This window comes from Etheostoma spectabile, unplaced genomic scaffold, assembly GCF_008692095.1.
Source record: "Etheostoma spectabile isolate EspeVRDwgs_2016 unplaced genomic scaffold, UIUC_Espe_1.0 scaffold00019182, whole genome shotgun sequence".
NCBI classification, from domain to species: Eukaryota; Metazoa; Chordata; class Actinopteri; order Perciformes; family Percidae; genus Etheostoma; species Etheostoma spectabile.
Window position 1 is genome coordinate 124,273 of NW_022604727.1, and position 25,226 is coordinate 149,498.

General features: G+C 46.2%; 2 protein-coding genes across 3 annotated transcripts; both read right to left on the reverse strand.

Moving 5' to 3' along the window:
* Positions 1-1,435: 1,435 nt before the first annotated feature.
* LOC116684010 (uncharacterized) lies at positions 1,436-4,969 on the reverse strand. The gene is made up of 4 exons (XM_032510031.1): positions 4,847-4,969; positions 4,547-4,641; positions 2,624-2,748; positions 1,436-2,244 (listed from the first exon to the last, which is right to left on the reverse strand). Exons 1-4 carry the CDS (start codon positions 4,967-4,969, stop codon positions 1,916-1,918), a joined length of 672 nt encoding a protein of 223 aa, XP_032365922.1. The 3' UTR covers positions 1,436-1,915.
* On the reverse strand, positions 4,657-25,018 carry LOC116684015 (uncharacterized). Of its 2 annotated transcripts, none has more exons than XM_032510037.1 (5): positions 24,815-25,018; positions 6,701-6,843; positions 6,198-6,300; positions 5,870-6,003; positions 4,657-5,490 (listed from the first exon to the last, which is right to left on the reverse strand). In XM_032510037.1, the coding sequence occupies exons 1-5, from the start codon at positions 24,871-24,873 to the stop codon at positions 5,162-5,164; spliced, it is 768 nt and encodes a 255-aa protein (XP_032365928.1). In that variant the 5' UTR covers positions 24,874-25,018; the 3' UTR covers positions 4,657-5,161. The 2 variants fall into 2 exon arrangements, with proteins under 2 accessions (XP_032365928.1, XP_032365927.1); XM_032510036.1 differs by having other exon boundaries at positions 5,870-6,006.
* Positions 25,019-25,226: the final 208 nt, after the last annotated feature.

The window sequence follows — 25,226 nt, forward strand, 5'->3', positions numbered from 1 at the left end:
GTGTGTACTGTGTGTATGTCTACTGTGTGTATGTATGTGTACTGTGTGTGTGTATGTGTACTGTGTGTGTGTATGTGTGTATCTATGTATGTGTACTGTATGTTTGCATGTATGTATGTATGTATGTATGCATGCATGTATGTATGGTGTGTGTGTGTGTGTGTGTGTGTGTGTGTGTGTGTGTGTGTGTGTCTCTCACTCACTCACACACACTCCCTCCCTAGGCCCAGTAACTGGCTCTGGGTCTGACCTTTGACCTCCATGGCTAGAGGCCTCCACTCTAAGCCCCAATAACCAGGACTGAGGCTGGGATAACACCCTCCAGCACCCACATGCTCCCTGCTGAGGCCCAGTAACTGGCTCTGAGTCTGACCTCTGACCTCCAGGGCTCTCAGCCTGCTCCATAAGGCCCAAAAAGATGCAAATGGGTGCAAACTGGCTAAAACAACCCTCTCCTGGCCCTAACCGTAACCCGCACAGACTTGTGCTCGGCACCACTGGAAAGCCAGTAAGTGCTTTTGGGGGGGTGCGTCTAACTGCCTCGCCTCTGGCACCTCCACGTCAAAAGTTACAGGCCAGAGAAAAAGTGCCCCCGGGGTGCACTTCTGCTTCAACCCCTTATCCTAACCCTAACCCTAACCCTAACCCCTGACCCTAACCCCCCTGACCCTAACCCCCCTGACCCTAACCCCTGACCCTAACCCCCCTGACCCTAACCCCTGACCCTAACCCCCCTGACCCTAACCCCTGACCCTAACCCCTGACCCTAACCCCCGACCCTAACCCCCCTGACCCTAACCCCTGACCCTAACCCTCCGACCCTAACCCCTGACCCTAACCCCTAACCCTAACCCTAACCCCCCTGACCCTAACCCCTAACCCTAACCCCTGACCCTAACCCTCCGACCCTAACCCCTGACCCTAACCCCTGACCCTAACCCCTAACCCTAACCCCCTGACCCTAACCCCTGACCCTAACCCCTGACCCTAACCCCTGACCCTAACCCCCCTGACCCTAACCCCTGACCCTAACCCCTGACCCTAACCCCTAACCCTAACCCCCCTGACCCTAACCCCTAACCCTCTCCTCCTGCTCCTCCTCCTCCTCCTAACAACAGGTGAAACACATCAGGGAGAAAACACAGAGCAGAGAGTAGAACGAGACGTTTGAAACTGTCGTCTGAGCTCCAGTTAGCCTAAAAATCCAGAGGAATGTCAGACCCACATTTAAGCTATGAATTAGTTCTAAAGATGCAGAAATACACCTATGCCCATTGATCCATTAGATAACACCCTTACCCTGTCTGTGGGACAGCTTGTAGAGTACGTCCAGCTCCAGAGGGGCACCGGCAGCACATGGTCCTGGAAGAGCTTTTGCAGAGCAGACAGGTCCACTTTAAAAAAAGAAGAAAAAAAAAAAAACAAAAAACCTCTGTCGGGTCAAAGTCATAGGGGCAAAGCGTCAAGTCCCGGACATGCACCAGGTAAGAGAGCGCCCTGCTGGTAAGGGAAGCCTTGGAGTCTGGGTGGCTCAAGCCGCAAGTGACCAGCACTGCACTGCCCTGATGTTTGAAAGGATGGTTGCAATGGATGGGCGTACATCTGTAGGAAGGTTGTCCTGCCCGTCTTCGACAGCACGCTCGCAATGGCCTGGCCCACGTCCATACTCTCGGTGGGACGCAGGGTTGGTGGTGGGTTGCTTCTGGACAGTGGGGCGGGTCATGTCCTTCTCTGGCAGGTGGTTGAAGGGTCGGAAAAACTCTCAGTTACCTCATTTAGCAGTTCGGCCGCAAGTGTGCCATACAAGCTTGGATTTTTCAGGCTGAAGTCCGGCTCTGTCAGGCTGCTGGGGACGGCGTAGAGCGTCAGGACGTAGCCGCCTTCAACGTTTGATATTTTGTGGCCCAGGCAATTTCTAAGTGCCGCCACGCCTTCTGGGCTGCAGCGTGGCAACCACACGGGACAGGTTCAAATAGATCTCTGCAACCATGCCCCTCGTGTGACGCAACTGGATCATGACGCCGTCGACATCAAACGTATACCGGACGCAGTGGGGATTGGCGAGGCTGGTGCAGGGTGCGGTCCAGTGAAAGTCGGCATGAAGGAATTGGCCAAAGTCTCTGTGATTGCCGACCTCCCTCAGGAGAGCTTTGGTGTTGTCTGAGGCCACGGGGGTGAAGTCTGCGTCCGGTGCGGGGCAGAGAATTGGCGAGGCGCCGGGCCGACATCGTCTCAATCTGCCACCTTTCTCCCCAAGAAGAAAAGAAGAACGTTAAATTCATCGACAAATAGGAGAGAATTTAATGATGTAGTCCAAACGCATTTATTTAAAAGTACTTTACCAGTTTATTACAATTGCAGGAGGCCCACCTTCATATTTATTTCAATGCAAAGAGACCCGGGTTGCAGGTGTGGAACTCTTTAATGCTAGAAAGTGTCATTTTGCGCTCCAATCAGCTTCAAACTTAACCAGATGACTAACGCTAAATCAGGCGAGTACCACCCATGTGTAGAGTGAAGAAACGGATGACGGACTCCACCCCATAGTTGGAAAAGATCAAGGTTTTTTTCAACCATTTAACAAGGAAAATGAAAAGGTGCGAATGAACTGAAAATGACTCACTTTTGGTTCTCTGGGTCTGTCTGAAGGAGCCCCTCTTCCTCCTCTCTCCTCCTCCTCCTCCTCCTCCTCCTCCTCCTCCTGTTCCCCTAGTACGGCGTCGGCGTCTTTTTCCCCTCCTCCTGCTCCTCCTCCTCCTCCTAACAACAGGTGAAACACAGAGCAAGTTACACAATGTAACTTGTGTGTGTGTGTGTGTGTGTGTGTGTGCGCGCGCGCGCGTGCGTGCGTGCGTGCTTAGACTTGGACTTCTTTGTATTGAAATTTCCAGCAGCACTTTTAGCAAGAGAAAAAGAAATGAAAAAATAGAAAAAAGACAGTATAAAGACAACAAAATAACAATAATAACAAATATAAGAACATTTGTCAAATAAACAAAGAAAAGACCATCAACTATCATTAAAGTGTCAGTGTTGAGTCCAGTACTGAAGTGATAAAGTGACCAGGTGTGAATTGAAGTCCAGGTGTGCATGTATGTATGTCTGTGTGTGTACTGTGTGTATGTCTACTGTGTGTATGTATGTGTACTGTGTGTGTGTATGTGTACTGTGTGTGTGTATCTATGTATGTGTACTGTATGTTTGCATGTATGTATGTATGTATGTATGTATGTATTTATTGTGTGTGTGTGTGTGTGTGTGTGTGTGTATGTATGTCTGTGTGTGTACTGTGTGTATGTCTACTGTGTGTATGTATGTGTACTGTGTGTGTGTATGTGTACTGTGTGTGTGTATGTGTGTATCTATGTATGTGTACTGTATGTTTGCATGTATGTATGTATGCATGTATGTATGGTGTGTGTGTGTGTGTGTGTGTGTGTGTGTGTGTGTGTGTGTGTGTGTGTGTGTCTCTCACTCACTCACACACACTCCCTCCCTAGGCCCAGTAACTGGCTCTGGGTCTGACCTTTGACCTCCATGGCTAGAGGCCTCCACTCTAAGCCCCAATAACCAGGACTGAGGCTGGGATAACACCCTCCAGCACCCACATGCTCCCTGCTGAGGCCCAGTAACTGGCTCTGAGTCTGACCTCTGACCTCCAGGGCTCTCAGCCTGCTCCATAAGGCCCAAAAAGATGCAAATGGGTGCAAACTGGCTAAAACAACCCTCTCCTGGCCCTAACCGTAACCCGCACAGACTTGTGCTCGGCACCACTGGAAAGCCAGTAAGTGCTTTTGGGGGGGTGCGTCTAACTGCCTCGCCTCTGGCACCTCCACGTCAAAAGTTACAGGCCAGAGAAAAAGTGCCCCCGGGGTGCACTTCTGCTTCAACCCCTTATCCTAACCCTAACCCTAACCCTAACCCCTGACCCTAACCCCCCTGACCCTAACCCCCCTGACCCTAACCCCTGACCCTAACCCCCCTGACCCTAACCCCTGACCCTAACCCCCCTGACCCTAACCCCTGACCCTAACCCCTGACCCTAACCCCCGACCCTAACCCCCCTGACCCTAACCCCTGACCCTAACCCTCCGACCCTAACCCCTGACCCTAACCCCTAACCCTAACCCTAACCCCCCTGACCCTAACCCCTAACCCTAACCCCTGACCCTAACCCTCCGACCCTAACCCCTGACCCTAACCCCTGACCCTAACCCCTAACCCTAACCCCCCTGACCCTAACCCCTGACCCTAACCCCTGACCCTAACCCCTGACCCTAACCCCTGACCCTAACCCCTGACCCTAACCCCTGACCCTAACCCCTAACCCTCTCCTCCTGCTCCTCCTCCTCCTCCTAACAACAGGTGAAACACATCAGGGAGAAAACACAGAGCAGAGAGTAGAACGAGACGTTTGAAACTGTCGTCTGAGCTCCAGTTAGCCTAAAAATCCAGAGGAATGTCAGACCCACATTTAAGCTATGAATTAGTTCTAAAGATGCAGAAATACACCTATGCCCATTGATCCATTAGATAACACCCTTACCCTGTCTGTGGGACAGCTTGTAGAGTACGTCCAGCTCCAGAGGGGCACCGGCAGCACATGGTCCTGGAAGAGCTTTTGCAGAGCAGACAGGTCCACTTTAAAAGAAAAGAAAAAAAAAAAAAAAAAAAACCTCTGTCGGGTCAAAGTCATAGGGGCAAAGCGTCAAGTCCCGGACATGCACCAGGTAAGAGAGCGCCCTGCTGGTAAGGGAAGCCTTGGAGTCTGGGTGGCTCAAGCCGCAAGTGACCAGCACTGCACTGCCCTGATGTTTGAAAGGATGGTTGCAATGGATGGGCGTACATCTGTAGGAAGGTTGTCCTGCCCGTCTTCGACAGCACGCTCGCAATGGCCTGGCCCACGTCCATACTCTCGGTGGGACGCAGGGTTGGTGGTGGGTTGCTTCTGGACAGTGGGGCGGGTCATGTCCTTCTCTGGCAGGTGGTTGAAGGGTCGGAAAAACTCTCAGTTACCTCATTTAGCAGTTCGGCCGCAAGTGTGCCATACAAGCTTGGATTTTTCAGGCTGAAGTCCGGCTCTGTCAGGCTGCTGGGGACGGCGTAGAGCGTCAGGACGTAGCCGCCTTCAACGTTTGATATTTTGTGGCCCAGGCAATTTCTAAGTGCCGCCACGCCTTCTGGGCTGCAGCGTGGCAACCACACGGGACAGGTTCAAATAGATCTCTGCAACCATGCCCCTCGTGTGACGCAACTGGATCATGACGCCGTCGACATCAAACGTATACCGGACGCAGTGGGGATTGGCGAGGCTGGTGCAGGGTGCGGTCCAGTGAAAGTCGGCATGAAGGAATTGGCCAAAGTCTCTGTGATTGCCGACCTCCCTCAGGAGAGCTTTGGTGTTGTCTGAGGCCACGGGGGTGAAGTCTGCGTCCGGTGCGGGGCAGAGAATTGGCGAGGCGCCGGGCCGACATCGTCTCAATCTGCCACCTTTCTCCCCAAGAAGAAAAGAAGAACGTTAAATTCATCGACAAATAGGAGAGAATTTAATGATGTAGTCCAAACGCATTTATTTAAAAGTACTTTACCAGTTTATTACAATTGCAGGAGGCCCACCTTCATATTTATTTCAATGCAAAGAGACCCGGGTTGCAGGTGTGGAACTCTTTAATGCTAGAAAGTGTCATTTTGCGCTCCAATCAGCTTCAAACTTAACCAGATGACTAACGCTAAATCAGGCGAGTACCACCCATGTGTAGAGTGAAGAAACGGATGACGGACTCCACCCCATAGTTGGAAAAGATCAAGGTTTTTTTCAACCATTTAACAAGGAAAATGAAAAGGTGCGAATGAACTGAAAATGACTCACTTTTGGTTCTCTGGGTCTGTCTGAAGGAGCCCCTCTTCCTCCTCTCTCCTCCTCCTCCTCCTCCTCCTCCTCCTCCTCCTGTTCCCCTAGTACGGCGTCGGCGTCTTTTTCCCCTCCTCCTGCTCCTCCTCCTCCTCCTAACAACAGGTGAAACACATCAGGGAGAAAACACAGAGCAGAGAGTAGAACGAGACGTTTGAAACTGTCGTCTGAGCTCCAGTTAGCCTAAAAATCCAGAGGAATTTCAGACCCACATTTAAGCCAAGAATTAGTTCTGATGATGCAGAAATACACCGATGCCCATGGATCAATTGGATAACACCCTTACCGTCTGTGGGACAGCTTGTAGAGTACGTCCAGCTCAGTTCTGGGCCCAGTCTGGGCCTGTGGCTTGGAGCCTCCTCGCCCTCCATCCTCTCCTGACCTGCTCTCTGCACATGGAAACAAACAGCACAACAGAACGTTGTTGTTGTTGTTGTTGTTTTTTGATCTATGGATTGACTGGCTCACATCAAATTAGGCCAAGTTAAATTGATACATCTCAGTACATCATTTAATTCAGATGACGTACAGACCAAGCAGGTGCTTCTCATCTTGCGTTAGTGTGTTAAATGACATGCAAACGACCCACACACGACTTCTTAAACAATTGACTACTTCAATTTCGAGCCATGTGTTGACCGCCACCCTAACAGACCAAAAACGTCATGAAAACGCACAGGGACTTGCAAAAGCACTCGATTTCTGAATTGACTGAAATAACGTCGACACAAAACTATAAATTCAGTACCTGCGGGTTAAAAGAAAGAAGGGATTTGGGTTGTTCCTCACCTCGAAGATCGAGATCTCCTCTGTGAAACGCAGCTGCTGCTGCCTCATGTGGCTCTCCTCCCTCTGACTTCCTGTGGCTCACACTGATTGCACCTCTTGGGCCAGCTGCGTGACCACTCCCACGTGCAGCCAGGATAAAGGTGCTGCAGGGGGCAAAGAAAGAATGTTGAGGGCTGGCACCCTTAAAAACATGAATTAAAAATAGAAAATAAAAATTGTATTTCTTTGAAATTGTAACAATAAATGAAGTGCATTGAGACAACTCTGACTGCTTTACCAGTTCATTAAATTGCATTATTCAGGAGGCCCACCTTCATATTTATTTATATTCATTGCCAGGCTGGCTTCGCAATGACAGATGTGCTAGGAGACGTTGCCAGGCAGTTTCCTAAACCCAACCGGGCTATAACAGCAATGCCCCCGGGAGCATTTAATCAGTACTTCCACTTTTACCAGAGTATTCTTTAACACAAGTATCTGTACTTCTACTTAAGTACGGAAAGGGTTAGGGTTACAAGTACAGATACTTGTGTTAAAGAATACTCTGGTAAAAGTGGAAGTACTGATTAAACTTCTTTACTCAAGTAAAAGTAACAAAGTACAGGCTTGGAAATTTACTTAAAGTATAAAAGTAAAAGTAGCCTTGCGAAAGCTACCTGGAGCACAAAATGTTACTAGAGAGACACTGAGGAACTTCAGTGGACATGGAGGACACGTCTTTATATGGCAAAGGCTACATTTTAAATGGATTTCTGCCAACAGGCCTAAAACATAACATATATGATTATTATGACAGAAACTGGGACTCCAGGTTAATAAGATTCTGACTCATTAGTAAGATATGAATTCAGTGCGTCTCTCTCTCTGTGTGTGTGCGTGTCCCTCTCTCTGTGTGTGTGCGTGTCCCTCTCTCTGTGTGTGTGCGTGTCCCTCTCTCTGTGTGTGTGCGTGTCTGTAGTCAGAACATAGCCTCAGACCGATACCTTCTAACACACGCTTTTAGCTGGTCTACAACACAGACCACAGCGATGCAACGTACATGGATTCATTGTAGGCTACTCGCGTTTCCAGGTGCTCGCAGCCAGCCACTCTGCCCACACGAGCACACCTTGCCACGGCTAGAGCACGCAACAACTGCCACCACAAAGTCGTTTCTGCAAACACACTTGACTCACCCCTCTGTCTTCTTTTGCCTTTGACTGTCACTCCTTTCCAACAACGCACTGGGCGGATATATTCCTCCGTTAGCTACAACTCCACCGGCGCCGCTGACGGAAGATAAACAACTGTGTCAACTTCCTGTCATGAAATTGACATGTGACTTCCTTTGGATATCAAATTAAAAGCATCAAAACGGAAGTTGCTGTCTCTTTTGTTGTAATGTCTTGGAAAACAGATCCACTTTTTTAAATTGTCTTCTTTTAAAATAACTTGTTGTGTGTGTGTGTGTGTGTGTGTGTGTGTGTGTGTGTGTGTGTGTGTGGTGTGTGTGTGTGTGTGTGTGTGGGTGTGTGTGTGTGTGTGTGTGTGTGTGTGTGTGTGTCTCTCACTCACTCACACACACTCCCTCCCTAGGCCCAGTAACTGGCTCTGGGTCTGACCTTTGACCTCCATGGCTACAGGCCTCCACTCTAAGCCCCAATAACCAGGACTGAGGCTGGGATAACACCCTCCAGCACCCACATGCTCCCTGCTGAGGCCCAGCAACTGGCTCTGAGTCTGACCTCTGACCTCCAGGGCTCTCAGCCTGCTCCATAAGGCCCAAAAAGATGCAAATGGGTGCAAACTGGCTAAAACAACCCTCGCCTGGCCCTAACCGTAACCCGCACAGACTTGTGCTCGGCACCACTGGAAAGCCAGTAAGTGCTTTTGGGGGGGTGCGTCTAACTGCCTCGCCTCTGGCACCTTCACGTCAAAAGTTACAGGCCAGAGAAAAAGTGCCCCCGGGTGCACTTCTGCTTCAACCCTCTATCCTGCAGGCCCTTGCTACGAGCAGTCACATATGTACACGTCCTTTGCTACAGAGAGCAGCTCTGATGTTGCCGTCCCTCTGGTGGCCGCCGGGGACACCGCACCCTCTGACACTTAGAAAAATTGTGTGAAATCTTGCTACAAAGGCTACACATGTGATACTGTGTGTATCCATGGAGTCTCTGGCTCTCTGTATCTCTCTGTCTCTGTGTGTGTGTGCGTGCGTGCTTAGACTTGGACTCCTCTGTATTGAAATTTGCAGCCGCACTTTTAGCAAGAGAAAAAAAATGAAAAAATAGAAAAAAGACAGTATAAAGACAACAAAGTAACAATAATAACAAATATGAGAACATTTGTCAAATAAACAAAGAAAAGACCATCGACTATCATTAAAGTGTCAGTGTTGAGTCCAGTACTGAAGTGATAAAGGGACCAGGTGTGAATTGAAGTCCAGGTGTGCATGTATGTATGTCTGTGTGTGTACTGTGTGTATGTCTACTGTGTGTATGTATGTGTACTGTGTGTGTGTATGTGTACTGTGTGTGTGTATGTGTGTATGTGTACTGTGTGTATCTATGTATGCGTACTGTATGTTTGCATGTATGTATGTATGTATGCATGTATGTATTGTGTGTGTGTGTGTGTGTGTGTGTGTGTGTGTGTGTCTCTCACTCACTCACACACACTCCCTCCCTAGGCCCAGTAACTGGCTCTGGGTCTGACCTTTGACCTCCATGGCTACAGGCCTCCACTCTAAGCCCCAATAACCAGGACTGAGGCTGGGTTAACACCCTCCAGCACCCACATGCTCCCTGCTGAGGCCCAGCAACTGGCTCTGAGTCTGGCCTCTGACCTCCAGGGCTCTCAGCCTGCTCCATAAGGCCCAAAAAGATGCAAATGGGTGCAAACTGGCTAAAACAACCCTCGCCTGGCCCTAACCGTAACCCGCACAGACTTGTGCTCGGCACCACTGGAAAGCCAGTAAGTGCTTTTGGGGGGGTGCGTCTAACTGCCTCGCCTCTGGCACCTTCACGTCAAAAGTTACAGGCCAGAGAAAAAGTGCCCCCGGGTGCACTTCTGCTTCAACCCTCTATCCTGCAGGCCCTTGCTACGAGCAGTTACACATATGTACACGTCCTTTGCTACAGAGAGCAGCTCTGATGTTGCCGTCCCTCTGGTGGCCGCCGGGGACACCGCACCCTCTGACACTTAGAAAATTGTGTGAAATCTTGCTACAAAGGCTACACATGTGATACTGTGTGTATCCATGGAGTCTCTGGCTCTCTGTATCTCTCTGTCTCTGTGTGTGTGTGCGTGCGTGCTTAGACTTGGACTCCTCTGTATTGAAATTTGCAGCCGCACTTTTAGCAAGAGAAAAATAAATGAAAAAATAGAAAAAAGACAGTATAAAGACAACAAAGTAACAACAATAACAAATATGAGAACATTTGTCAAATAAACAAAGAAAAGACCATCGACTATCATTAAAGTGTCAGTGTTGAGTCCAGTACTGAAGTGATAAAGGGACCAGGTGTGAATTGAAGTCCAGGTGTGCATGTATGTATGTCTGTGTGTGTACTGTGTGTATGTCTACTGTGTGTATGTATGTGTACTGTGTGTGTGTATGTGTACTGTGTGTGTGTATGTGTGTATGTGTACTGTGTGTATCTATGTATGCGTACTGTATGTTTGCATGTATGTATGTATGTATGCATGTATGTATTGTGTGTGTGTGTGTGTGTGTGTGTGTGTGTGTGTCTCTCACTCACTCACACACACTCCCTCCCTAGGCCCAGTAACTGGCTCTGGGTCTGACCTTTGACCTCCATGGCTACAGGCCTCCACTCTAAGCCCCAATAACCAGGACTGAGGCTGGGTTAACACCCTCCAGCACCCACATGCTCCCTGCTGAGGCCCAGCAACTGGCTCTGAGTCTGGCCTCTGACCTCCAGGGCTCTCAGCCTGCTCCATAAGGCCCAAAAAGATGCAAATGGGTGCAAACTGGCTAAAACAACCCTCGCCTGGCCCTAACCGTAACCCGCACAGACTTGTGCTCGGCACCACTGGAAAGCCAGTAAGTGCTTTTGGGGGGTGCGTCTAACTGCCTCGCCTCTGGCACCTTCACGTCAAAAGTTACAGGCCAGAGAAAAAGTGCCCCCGGGTGCACTTCTGCTTCAACCCTCTATCCTGCAGGCCCTTGCTACGAGCAGTTACACATATGTACACGTCCTTTGCTACAGAGAGCAGCTCTGATGTTGCCGTCCCTCTGGTGGCCGCCGGGGACACCGCACCCTCTGACACTTAGAAAAATTGTGTGAAATCTTGCTACAAAGGCTACACATGTGATACTGTGTGTATCCATGGAGTCTCTGGCTCTCTGTATCTCTCTGTCTCTGTGTGTGTGTGCGTGCGTGCTTAGACTTGGACTCCTCTGTATTGAAATTTGCAGCCGCACTTTTAGCAAGAGAAAAATAAATGAAAAAATAGAAAAAGACAGTATAAAGACAACAAAGTAACAATAATAACAAATATGAGAACATTTGTCAAATAAACAAAGAAAGACCATCGACTATCATTAAAGTGTCAGTGTTGAGTCCAGTACTGAAGTGATAAAGGGACCAGGTGTGAATTGAAGTCCAGGTGTGCATGTATGTATGTCTGTGTGTGTACTGTGTATGTCTACTGTGTGTATGTATGTGTACTGTGTGTGTGTATGTGTACTGTGTGTGTGTATGTGTGTATGTGTACTGTGTGTATCTATGTATGCGTACTGTATGTTTGCATGTATGTAGTATGTATGCATGTATGTATTGTGTGTGTGTGTGTGTGTGTGTGTGTGTGTGTGTCTCTTCACTCACTCACACACACTCCCTCCCTAGGCCCTAACTGGCTCTGGGTCTGACCTTTGACCTCCATGGCTACAGGCCTCCACTCTAAGCCCCAATAACCAGGACTGAGGCTGGGTTAACACCCTCCAGCACCCACATGCTCCCTGCTGAGGCCCAGCAACTGGCTCTGAGTCTGGCCTCTGACCTCCAGGGTCTCAGCCTGCTCCATAGGCCCAAAAGATGCAAGGGTGCAAACTGGCTAAACAACCTCGCCTGGCCCTAACCGTAACCCGCACAGACTTGTGCTCGGCACCACTGGAAAGCCAGTAAGTGCTTTTGGGGGGGTGCGTCTAACTGCCTCGCCTCTGGCACCTTCACGTCAAAAGTTACAGGCCAGAGAAAAAGTGCCCCCGGGGTGCACTTCTGCTTCAACCCTCTATCCTAACCCTAACCCTAACCCCTACCCTAACCCTAACCCTAACCCTAACCCTAACCCTAACCCCCTAACCCTAACCCTAACCCTAACCCAACCCTAACCCTACCCCCTACCCTAACCCTAACCAACCCTAACCCTAACCCTAACCTAACCCTAACCAACCCTAACCCTAACCCCTAACCCTAACCCTAACCCTAACCCTAACCCTAACCCTAACCCCCTAACCCTAACCCTAACCCTAACCCTACCCTAACCCTAACCCTAACCCTAATTAGGGTCACCCTAACCTCTTCCACATTTAACGGAAGGTCGTAGAACAACGGACTAATAAATGCAGGTTCCTCTGGCCTCCTGACCCAAAGTGGCCTCCGTTCAGTTCTCTGAATTTCACTTAATTGACTTTTTAAAATCCCTGAATGACATGGAGCTTTCATTCTTGCACAGCTGAATTTGTAATAATTTTGCGCAAATTTTGATACTATTTCATAAGGATTACTCACCATGCAATATTGACCATCCACCAGAGGCGCGCTGACGTAATAGTTGGTAAATGGAATTATTCCAAATTCTGATATATTCATTAATTTTACACTTTAAGGCCTCTCACGTGCCCATATTTTATCCTATGTCAATGATTTCAATACAGTGTGATATAACTTTTTAAATGCTTTCCATTGGTGCCTGATTGCTGGTGATTGCAACAACTTGAAAGCACTCTCCGTTCCATTTCTTATAAAATCAGCCCCAAGAAACCCCTCATTGCAGCAATTAAATATTCACCATTCCCACTTGCCACCTCTGCCAATTTGTAGGTGTCTGTATGTAGTGACATTTATTTCGAGTTGCTTCCCCGGTTTAATGGACTTAATAAATATGACAATAAAAAATACTCATCTTTTATCACCTGTCTGAGTTGTGCATTTGAGTCTGCCACAGTACATTGATAGCACTGTCTGGCCTCATAACTTCTCATTACATGTACCTATCAGAATCAGAAATACTTGGGCCCCTTGTCCCTAGCCCTTTGCAATCCTGTGCCCTTTATATTTTAGGGTCAAAAGGTCACAATTCCCAAATTTTGGAAGCACTTTCCAGCTTTATAACTCCTAATTCCAGCACCTAAGTCTACAGTGACCTGTGTTGTGTGCATCAATCTCTAGGCTTCTATTTCTCCTTAGAATCAGCCTGATTCCTCACACGGCCTTTGAAATATGAGCCTTTAAAAAGATTCCAGAAATTGATTATGAGCCTACAAATAGATCAAATTTTGGAAGAACTTTCCAAATTCGGAAGCACTTTCCCGGCTTATAACTCCTCATTACATGCACCTAGAGTCTTACAGTGACATGGTGTGTATGTATCTCTCTCAAGGCTTCTATATCTCATTAGAATCAGCCTCATTCCTCACACGGCCTTTGAATATGAGCCTTTGAAAGATTCCAGAAATTCATCTATGAGCCATACAATAGATCAAAATTTGAAGCACACTCAAGGCTTCATACTCCTCAGTACATGTACCTAGAGTCTTACAGTGACCTGTGTTGTATGCATCAATCTCTAGCTTTTGTTTATCATTAGAATTAGCCTGATTCCTCACAAGGCCCTTGAAATATGAGCCTTTGAAAAAATTCCAGATTTTCATCTATGAGCCCTACAATAGATGAGAATATGGAAGCAATCTAAATCTTCATAGCTCCTCAGTACATGTACCTAGAGTCTTCCAGTGACCTGTGTTGTATGCATCATCTCTAGGCTTCCATTTTTCATTAGAATCAGCCCAATTCCTCACACAGCCTTTGAAATAAGAGCCTTTGAAATAATTCCAGATTTTCATCTATGAGGAATGCAATAGATGAGAATATGGAAGCAATCTAAGTCTTCATAACTCCTCAGTACATGTACCTGGAGTCTTACTTTGAAATCTGCTGTATGCATCAATCTCTAGGCTTCCATTTCACATTAGAATCAGCCCAATTCCTCACACACCCTTTGAAATAAGAGCCTTTGAAATAATCCACATTTTCATCTATGAGGAATACAATAGATGAGAATATGGAAGCAATCTAAATCGTCATAACTCCTCAGTACATGTACCTAGAGTCATACAGTGACCTTTGTTGTATGCATCAATGTCTAGGCTTCCATTCCCCATTAGAACCATCCTGATTCCTCACACGGTCTTTGAAATATGAGCCTTTGAAAGATTCCAGAAATTCATCTATGAGCCATACAATAGATCAAAATTTGGAAGCACACTCAAGCTTCATAACTCCTCAGTACATGTACCTAGAGTCTTACAGTGACCTGTGTTGTATGCATCAATCTCTAGGCTTCCATTCCCCATTAGAATCAGCCTGGTTCCTCACACGGTCTTTGAAATATGAGCCTTTGAAAAGATTCCAGAAATTCATCTATGAGCCATACAATAGATCAAAATTTGGAAGCACACTCAAGGCTTCATAACTCCTCGGTACATGTACCTAGAGTCTTACAGTGACCTTTGTTGTATGCATCAATCTCTAGGCTTTTGTTTATCATTAGAATCAGCCTGGTTCCTCACACGGTCTTTGAAATATGAGCCTTTGAAAAGATTCCAGAAATTCATCTATGAGCCATACAATAGATGAGAATATGGAAGCAATCTAAATCTTCATAACTCCTCAGTACATGTACCTATAGTCTTCCAGTGTTGTATGCATCAATCTCTAGGCTTCCATTTTTCATTAGAATCAGCCCGATTCCTCACACACCCTTTGAAATATGAGCCTTTGAAAAGATTCCAGAAATTCATCTATGAGCCATACAATAGATCAAATTATGGAAGCTTTCAAGACTTCATAACTCCTCAGTACATGTACCTAGAGTCTTCCAGTGACCTGTGTTGTATGCATCAATCTCTAGCTTCAATTTTTCATTAGAATCAGCCAGATTCCTCACACAGCCTTTGAAATAAGAGCCTTTGAAATAATTCCAGATTTTCATCTATGAGCCCTACAATAGATGAGAATATGGAAGCAATCTAAATCTTCATAACTCCTCAGTACATGTACCTAGAGTCTTACAGTGACCTGTGTTGTATGCATCAATCTCTAGGCTTTTGTTTATCATTAGAATTAGCCTGATTCCTCACACGGCCCTTGAAATATGAGCCTTTGAAAAAATTCCAGATTTTCATTTATGAGCAATGAAATAGATCAAATTTTGGAAGCACTTTCAAGACTTCATAACTCCTCAGTACATGTACCTAGAGTCTTACAGTGACCTGTGTTGTATGCATCAATCTCTAGGCTTCAATTTTTCATTAGAATCAACCAATTCCTCACACAGCCTTTGAAATAATAGCCTTTGAAATAATTCCAGATTTTCATCTATGAGGAATACAATAGATGAGAATATGGAAGCAATCTAAATCTTCATAACTCCTCAGTACATGTATCTGAGTCTTACTTTGAAATCTGCTGTATGCATCAATCTCTAGGCTTCCATTTCACATTAGAATAACCAATTCCTTACACACCCTTTGAAATAAGAGCCTTTGAATAATTCCAGATTTCATCTATGAGGAATACAATAGATGAGAATATGGAAGCAATCTAAATCTTCATAACTCCTCATTACATGCACCTAGAGTCTTACAGTGACCTGTGTTGTATGCATCAATCTCTAGGCTTCCATTCCCCATTAGAACCAGCCTGATTCCTCACACGGTCTTTGAAATATGAGCCTTTGAAAAGATTCCAGAAATTGATTTATGAGCCATACAATAGATCAAATTTTGGAAGAACTTTCCAAATTCTGGAAGCACTTTCCAGCTTTATAACTCCTCATTACATGCACCTAGAGTCGTACAGTGACCTGTGTTGTATGCATCAATCTCTAGGCTTCCATTCCCCATTAGAACCAGCCTGATTCCTCACACGGTCTTTGAAATATGAGCCTTTGAAAAGATTCCAGAAATTCATCTATGAGCCTACAATAGATCAAATTTGGAAGAACACTCAAGGCTTCATAACTCCTCAGTACATGTACCTAGAGTCTTACAGTGACCTTTGTTGTATGCATCAATCTCTAGGCTTTTGTTTATCATTAGAATTAGCCTGATTCCTCACACGGCCCTTGAAATATGAGCCTTTGAAAAAATTCCAGATTTTAATCTATGAGCCCTACAATAGATGAGAATATGGAAGCAATCTAAATCTTCATAACTCCTCAGTACATGTACCTAGAGTCTTCCAGTGACCTGTGTTGTATGCATCAATCTCTAGGCTTCCATTTTTCATTAGAATCAGCCCATTCCTCACACAGCCTTTGAAATAAGAGCCTTTGAAATAATTCCAGATTTTCAGCTATGAGGAATGCAATAGATGAGAATATGGAAGCAATCTAAGTCTTCATAACTCCTCAGTACATGTACCTAGAGTCTTACAGTGACCTTTGTTGTATGTATCAATGTCTAGCTTCTATTTATCCTTAGAATCAGCCTGATTCCTCACACGGCCTTTGAAATATGAGCCTTTGAAAAGATTCCAGAAATCGATTTATGAGCCGTACATAGATCAAATTTTGGAAGAACTTTCCAAATTCTGGAAGCACTTTCCAGCTTTATAACTCCTCATTACATGCACCTAGAGTCTTACAGTGACCTGTGTTGTATGCATCAATCTCTAGGCTTCCATTCCCCATTAGAACCAGCCTGATTCCTCACACGGTCTTTGAAATATGAGCCTTTGAAAAGATTCCAGAAATTCATCTATGAGCCATACAATAGATCAAATTTGGAAGCACACTCAAGCTTCATAACTCCTCAGTACATGTACCTAGAGTCTTACAGTGACCTGTATTGTATGCATCAATCTCTAGGCTTCCATTCCCCATTAGAATCAGCCAGGTTCCTCACACGGTCTTTGAAATATGAGCCTTTGAAAAGATTCCAGAAATTCATCTATGAGCCATACAATAGATCAAATTATGGAAGAACTTTCCAGCTTTATAACTCCTCATTCCATGCACCTAGAGTCTTACAGTGACCTGTGTTGTAGGCATCAATGTCTAGGCTTCCATTCCCCATTAGAATCGGCCTGATTCCTCACACGGCCCTTGAAATATGAGCCTTTGAAAAAATTCCAGATTTTCATCTATGAGCCCTACAATAGATGAGAATATGGAAGCATTCTACATCTTCATAACTCCTCAGTACATGTACCTAGAGTCTTACAGTGACCTGTGTTGTATGCATCAATGTCTAGGCTTCCATTCCCATTAGAGTCAGCCTGGTTCCTCAAACGGCCTTTGAAATAAGAGCCTTTGAAATAATTCCAGATTTTCATCTATGAGCCCTACAATAGATGAGAATATGGAAGCAATCTAAATCTTTATAACTCCAAAGTACATGTACCTATAGTCTTACAGTGACCTGTGTTGTATGCATCAATCTCTAGGCTTCCATTTTTCATTAGAATCAGCCCGATTCCTCCCACAACCTTTGAAATAAGAGCCTTTGAAATAATTCCAGATTTTCATCTATGAGGAATACAATAGATGAGAATATGGAAGCAATCTAAATCTTCATAACTCCTCAGTACATGTACCTATAGTCTTCCAGTGTTGTATTCATCAATCTCTACGCTTCCATTTCTCATTAGAATCAGCCCAATTTCTCACACAGCCTTTGAAACAAGAGCCGTTGAAATAATTCCAGATTTTCATCTATGAGGAATACAATAGATGAGAATTTGGAAGCAATCTGAAGCTTCATCACTCCTCAGTACATGTAACTAGAGTCATACAGTGACCTGTGTTGTATGCATAAATGTCTAGGCTTTCGTTTATCATTAGAATTAGCCAGATTCCTCAAACGGCCTTTGAAATATGAGCCTTTGAAAAGATTCCAGATTTTCATCTATGAGTTATACAATAGGTGAGAATTTGGAAGCAACTTTTCAGGATTCATCAGAGGCTGCCCCTGACAACATATAAATGTCATAATTGGTTCAAAGTCATAGCCCGCCCGTCCCCTATGATGCGGCCATGCCCCCTTTCACAGATAATTAACTCTGTGGCCTAGTGTCTTGTCTAAGGTGTCATTGAACTCGGCAGAGTTTACCTTCTTTATTGGTGATGGTTTGGCTTCATTCACTACATTGAGTTTCTTTCATGTATATGCCAAACAATCAGCAGGACACCGCAGGGAATCGAACCCCATCCCAGTAAACCAGGAGTACCATTACCGGTGCCTTTATCTTTTTTGACAATACATGGAAGGTAAAGCTAAACCTGCATTAGCTTTAGCAAGTACCACTGTTTGACTATTTACTAGTTGGGCCCATGTCCCTAGCTCGTTGCATTCCTGTGTTATCGCCGTTTATGTATGAAAGGTCAATAGGTCAACTTCCAGATTCTCATCTAGTCAATAATCAAGCCTTTTTGGCTCGTATTCCGGTGTTTGACAAGCTAGAGACTTGAAACTTGGTTTGAATCTAACTGGTATCACCCGTATGAATCATCCTTTTTTTTGACCCTGTGGCCCCAAAGGAAGGCCCCAAAGGGATGAAAAAGTCACTTTTTCAGATATATGAAACTCTGGAATTCACTTAGATGGAATTTGGAATGACTTTAATCCCCCATTATTTTTCAACCCTTTGACTTAGAGAGACCCGCATGCCACAGATGCGATCGGCTGAGTGAGCACTACGAGACAATCCCGAGGCTATCCCGATAACACCTTGCGTTGCGGAGTTGCCCCAGAAGGCATCCACCTGCAGGGGGGAGACATATGTGATAGACCTTTTTGAATGCTTTCCATTGGTGTATGTCCCACATCGCTGAGTGCTTCGGTCGGTGACTTATAATCCTTAAAAGGGTAAAAAATCTCACCCTTTAACGCCACCTAGCTCTTCACTGCAACGTAGTAGAGCTTTGTTTCCAAGACGGCTGACTCCGCTCTGGGAGACCTTTCCGGCGATGTGTGGGTTGAGAACGTACGACCTAAAATGACTGAGATAGCATCTTTGACCTTCCCTGGAATAATCCCCTAAAAGGCGTCAAGTTTTCATGGGCCTATGTTTTGTGGTCAGACCAGAGCCGGACCCTTAAAAAAAGTGACTATTGACCTGGTTCTGACATATGTTATAAAGCTCCCGAGGGCTGTCGGGACCAATTGGGCCCTTGTCCCTAGCCCCTTGCATTCCTGTGTTATTGCCCTTTATATTTTAGGGTCAAAAGGTCACAAATTCCAAATTTAGGCCTAGTCCTAAATAGAGTCTTTTTGGCTGGTATTCGGCTGTTTGACAAGCTAGAGACTTGAAACTCGCGGTGAATCAACCTGGTATCCCCCGTATGACTTGTCTATTTTTTTGACCCTGTGGCCCCAAAGGAAGGGCCCCAAAAGGAATGAAAAAGTCATTTTTGAGGCCTGCTGTAGATAGTCCAGAATCTGGAATTCAATAGATTGCATTTTGGAATGACTTTAGGACCCCATTATTTTTCAACCCTTTGACTTACAGAGACCTGCTCCAATGCAATCTGCTCAGGTTGTCTGGCCCTTTCCGATGATGCCTGGTTTGTCGATTTATGATGCACCCTTCAAAAGTTGCTAATTCGCCCCTCCCCCACCCTGTTGTCTCCCTCTCATGAGCAGCCCATGGACCTGGTTCTGACATATGTTATAAAGCTCCCTGAGGGCTGTCGGGGACACTTGGCCTCTTGTCCCTAGCCCCTTGCATTCCTGTGTTATCACTCTTTTATATTTTAAGGGTCAAAAGGTCACAAATTCCAAATTTTGGCCTAGTCCTAACTAGAGTCTTTTTGGCTGGTCCAGTCCAGAATCTGGAATTCAATAGATTGTATTCTGGAATAACTTTAGGACCCCATTATTTTTTAACCCTTTGAATTAGAGAGACCCGCATGCCACTGATGCGATTGCTGACTGAGCACTACAAGACAATCCCGAGGCTATCCCGATAACACCTTGCGTTGCGGAGTTTGCCCCAGAAGGCGTCCACCTGCAGGGGGGAGACATATGTGATAGACCTTTTTGAATGCTTTCCATTGGTGCCTGTCCCACATCGCTGAGTGCTTCGGTCGGTGACTTATAACCCTAAAAGGGTAAAAATCTCACCCTTTAACGCCACCTAGCTCTTCACTGCAATGTAGTAGAGCTTTGTTTCCAAGACGGCTGACTCCAGCTCTGGGAGACCTTTCCGGCGATGTCTGGGTCAAGAACGTACGACCTAAAATGACTGAGATGGCATCTTTGACCTTTCCTGGAATAATCCCCTAACAGGCGTCAAGTTTTCATGGGCCTATGTTTGTGGTCAGACCAGAGCCGGACCCTTAAAAAAGTGACTATGGACCTGGTTCTGACATATGTTATAAAGCTCCCCGAGGGCTGTCGGGAACAATTGGGCCCTTGTCCCTAGCCCCTTGCATTCCTGTGTTATTGCCCTTTATATTTTAGGGTCAAAAGGTCACAAATTCCAAATTTGGGCCTAGTCCTAAATAGAGTCTTTTTGGCTGGTATTCGGCCGTTTGACAAGCTACAGACTTGAAACTTGCGGTGAATCAACCTGGTATCCCCCGTATGACTTGTCTATTTTTCTGACCCTGTGGCCCCAAAGGAAGGGCCCAAAAGGACTGAAAAAGTCATTTTTGAGGCCTGCTGTAGATAGTCCAGAATCTGGAATTCAATAGATTGTATTCTGGAATGACTTTAGGACCCCATTATTTTTCAACCCTTTGACTTACAGAGACCTGCTCCAATGCAATCTGCTCAGGTTGTCGGGCCCTTTCCGATGATGCCTCGTTTGTCACTTTATGACGCACCCTTCAAAAGTTGCTAATTTGCCCCTCCCCCACCCTGTTCTCTCCCTCTCATGAGCAGCCCATGGACCTGGTTCTGACATATGTTATAAAGCTCCCTGAGGGCTGTTGGGAACACTTGGCCCCTTGTCCCTAGCCCCTTGCATTCCTGTGTTATGCCCTTTATATTTTAGGGTCAAAAGGTCACAAATTCCAAATTTAGGCCTAGTCCTAAATAGAGTCTTTTTGGCTGGTATTCGGCCGTTTGACAAGCTAGAGACTTGAAACTTGCGGTGAATCAACCTGGTATCCCCCTTATGACTTGTCCATTTTTTTGACCCTGTGGCCCAAAGGAAGGGCCCAAAAGGACTGAAAAAGTCATTTTTGAGGCCTGCTCTAGATAGTCCAGAATCTGGAATTCACTAGATTGTATTCTGGAATAACTTTAGGACCCCATTATTTTTTAACCCTTTGACTTAGAGAGACGCGCATGCCACCGATGCGATCGGCTGACTGAGCACTACAAGACAATCCAGAGGCTATCCCGATAACACCTTGCGTTGCGGAGTTTGCCCCAGAAGGCGTCCACCTGCAGGGGGGACATATGTATAGACCATTTTGAATGCTTTCCATTGGTGTCTGTCCCACATCGCTGAGTGCTTCGGTCGGTGACTTATACCCCTTAAAAGGGTAAAAAATCTCACCCTTTAACGCCACCTAGCTCTTCACTGCAACGTAGTAGAGCTTTGTGTCCAAGACGGCTGACTCCGGCTCTGGGAGACCTTTCCGGCGATGTCTGGGTCAAGAACGTACGACCTAAAATGACTGAGATGGCATCTTTGACCTTTCCTGGAATAATCCCCTAACAGGCGTCAAGTTTTCATGGGCCTATGTTTGTGGTCAGACCAGAGCCGGACCCTTAAAAAAAGTGACTATGGACCTGGTTCTGACATATGTTATAAAGCTCCCCGAGGGCTGTCGGGAACAATTGGGCCCTTGTCCCTAGCCCCTTGCATTCCTGTGTTATTGCCCTTTATATTTTAGGGTCAAAAGGTCACAAATTCCAAATTTAGGCCTAGTCCTAAATAGAGTCTTTTTGGCTGGTATTCGGCCGTTTGACAAGCTAGAGACTTGAAACTTGCGGTGAATCAACCTGGTATCCCCCTTATGACTTGTCCATTTTTTTGACCCTGTGGCCCCAAAGGAAGGGCCCCAAAAGGACTGAAAAAGTCATTTTTGAGGCCTGCTCTAGATAGTCCAGAATCTGGAATTCACTAGATTGTATTCTGGAATAACTTTAGGACCCCATTATTTTTTAACCCTTTGACTTAGAGAGACGCGCATGCCACCGATGCGATCGGCTGACTGAGCACTACAAGACAATCCGAGGCTATCCCGATAACACCTTGCGTTGCGGAGTTTGCCCCAGAAGGCGTCCACCTGCAGGGGGAGACATATGTGATAGACCTTTTGAATGCTTTCCATTGGTGTCTGTCCCACATCGCTGAGTGCTTCGGTCGGTGACTTATACCCCTTAAAAGGGTAAAAAATCTCACCCTTTAACGCCACCTAGCTCTTCACTGCAACGTAGTAGAGCTTTGTGTCCAAGACGGCTGACTCCGGCTCTGGAGACCTTTCCGGCGATGTCTGGGTCAAGAACGTACGACCTAAAATGACTGAGATGGCATCTTTGACCTTTCCTGGAATAATCCCCTAACAGGCGTCAAGTTTTCATGGGCCTATGTTTTGTGGTCAGACCAGAGCCGGACCCTTAAAAAAAGTGACTATGGACCTGGTTCTGACATATGTTATAAAGCTCCCCGAGGGCTGTCGGGAACAATTGGGCCCTTGTCCCTAGCCCCTTGCATTCCTGTGTTATTGCCCTTTATATTTTAGGGTCAAAAGGTCACAAATTCCAAATTTAGGCCTAGTCCTAAATAGAGTCTTTTTGGCTGGTATTCGGCCGTTTGACAAGCTAGAGACTTGAAACTTGCGGTGAATCAACCTGGTATCCCCCGTATGACTTGTCTATTTTTCTGACCCTGTGGCCCCAAAGGAAGGGCCCCAAAAGGACTGAAAAAGTCATTTATGAGGCCTGCTGAAGACAGTCCAGAATCTGGAATTCAATAGATTGCATTTGGAATGACTTTAGGACCCCTTTATTTTTTAACCCTTTGACTTAGAGAGACCTGCTCCAAAGCAATTTGCTCAGGTTGTCGGCCCTTTCCGACGATGCCTCGACTGTCGCTCTACGACGCACCCTTCAAAAGTTGCTAATTTGCCCCTCCCCCACCCTGTTCTCTCCCTCTCATCAGCAGCTCATTTTGCCTTTTTCAGCTCTGCAGTCAATTTTAATGAAATTTTCAAAAGTGAGCTAGCCATCTCTGCATCACATATGTTGTTAGGCTAAAGGATTTGTGCACATGACCAGATTTTGATGGACCTAACCCTAACCCAAGCCTAACTATGACGTCATCAATCACTTCCACATTATCATTCCTGATTCCAAATTCTGTCCTATTCCCATTGCAACTTCTCTTGACTTTAGCACACATTTCTCAGCAACGATGCGACGTAGCCAGCTCATTTCAAGACAGCTATGTCAGGAAGTGGAGAGCTACGAGAAGTTGTGTGTTTTGCCGTGCTCGAGCAAACTTTGGTCCCATAGATGGCAGTAGCTGTACGGCGCTGACATATGATTGACAGCGTCTCGAGGCGATTCTGAAAACGTCTCTCTTTTTGATGTGCGACTGAGGGAAAAAAATCATCCCCTAACCCCCCCCACCCTGCTCTGTACCTCCCATGACTTAGGACCTCTTCTGGCTGAATGCCGGGGTCGCACTGGTAATTCCTGTCAATTTTGACACTTACAACACAAAAGGAAGTTATAAAACACTTAATTTAAGATCTGCTGAATATTTGAGTTTTAACATGATAATACATTAAAACCTGGAATTAGGGTACTTTTTATTTAAAATATGGAATCTGTGGACATAGGACCTCTTCTGGCTGAACGCCGGGTCGCACTGGTAATTCCTGTCAATTTTGACACTTACAACAGAAAGGAAGTTATAAAACACTTAATTCAAACATCTGTTGAATATTTGAGTTTTTAGCATGAAATACATTAAAATCTGAATTAGAGTACTTTTAATTTAAAATATGGAATCTGTGTAAAATACTGTCCCCGGTGGTCATTTTATGGAATTGTAGACAAGAATCTGGAATTTTATGTTTTGCTACCATCTAGGGGCGACTTGAGAATTGCATCCAGAATTCCAACTTTTGATTTTCAAAATCTGGAATGTGGAATCTGGAATTTCCAGATTCTTGTTTAGTAGATTGAAATCTGGGTTGGAATGTTGGAATTCAGCTTTTTCAATTCATTGTCTATACGAAAACCCTAACCCCTAACCCTAACCCTAACCCTAACCCTAACCCTGACCCTAACCCCTGACCCTAACCCCTGACCCTAACCCCCCTGACCCTAACCCCCCTGACCCTAACCCCTGACCCTAACCCCCCTGACCCTAACCCCTGACCCTAACCCCCGACCCTAACCCCGACCCTAACCCCCCTGACCCTAACCCCTGACCCTAACCCTCCGACCCTAACCCTGACCCTAACCCCTGACCCTAACCCTGACCCTAACCCCTAACCCTAACCCTAACCCCCCTGACCCTAACCCCTAACCCTAACCCCTGACCCTAACCCTCCGACCCTAACCCCTGACCCTAACCCCTGACCCTAACCCCTAACCCTAACCCCCCTGACCCTAACCCCTGACCCTAACCCTGACCCTAACCCCTGACCCTAACCCCTGACCCTAACCCCTGACCCTAACCCCCCTGACCCTAACCCTAACCCTCTCCTCCTGCTCCTCCTCCTCCTCCTAACAACAGGTGAAACACATCAGGGAGAAAACACAGAGCAGAGAGTAGAACGAGACGTTTGAAACTGTCGTCTGAGCTCCAGTTAGCCTAAAAATCCAGAGGAATGTCAGACCCACATTTAAGCTATGAATTAGTTCTAAAGATGCAGAAATACACCTATGCCCATTGATCCATTAGATAACACCCTTACCCTGTCTGTGGGACAGCTTGTAGAGTACGTCCAGCTCCAGAGGGGCACCGGCAGCACATGGTCCTGGAAGAGCTTTTGCAGAGCAGACAGGTCCACTTTAAAAGAAAAGAAAAAAAAAAAAAAAAAAAAAAAACCTCTGTCGGGTCAAAGTCATAGGGGCAAAGCGTCAAGTCCCGGACATGCACCAGGTAAGAGAGCGCCCTGCTGGTAAGGGAAGCCTTGGAGTCTGGGTGGCTCAAGCCGCAAGTGACCAGCACTGCACTGCCCTGATGTTTGAAAGGATGGTTGCAATGGATGGGCGTACATCTGTAGGAAGGTTGTCCTGCCCGTCTTCGACAGCACGCTCGCAATGGCCTGGCCCACGTCCATACTCTCGGTGGGACGCAGGGTTGGTGGTGGGTTGCTTCTGGAC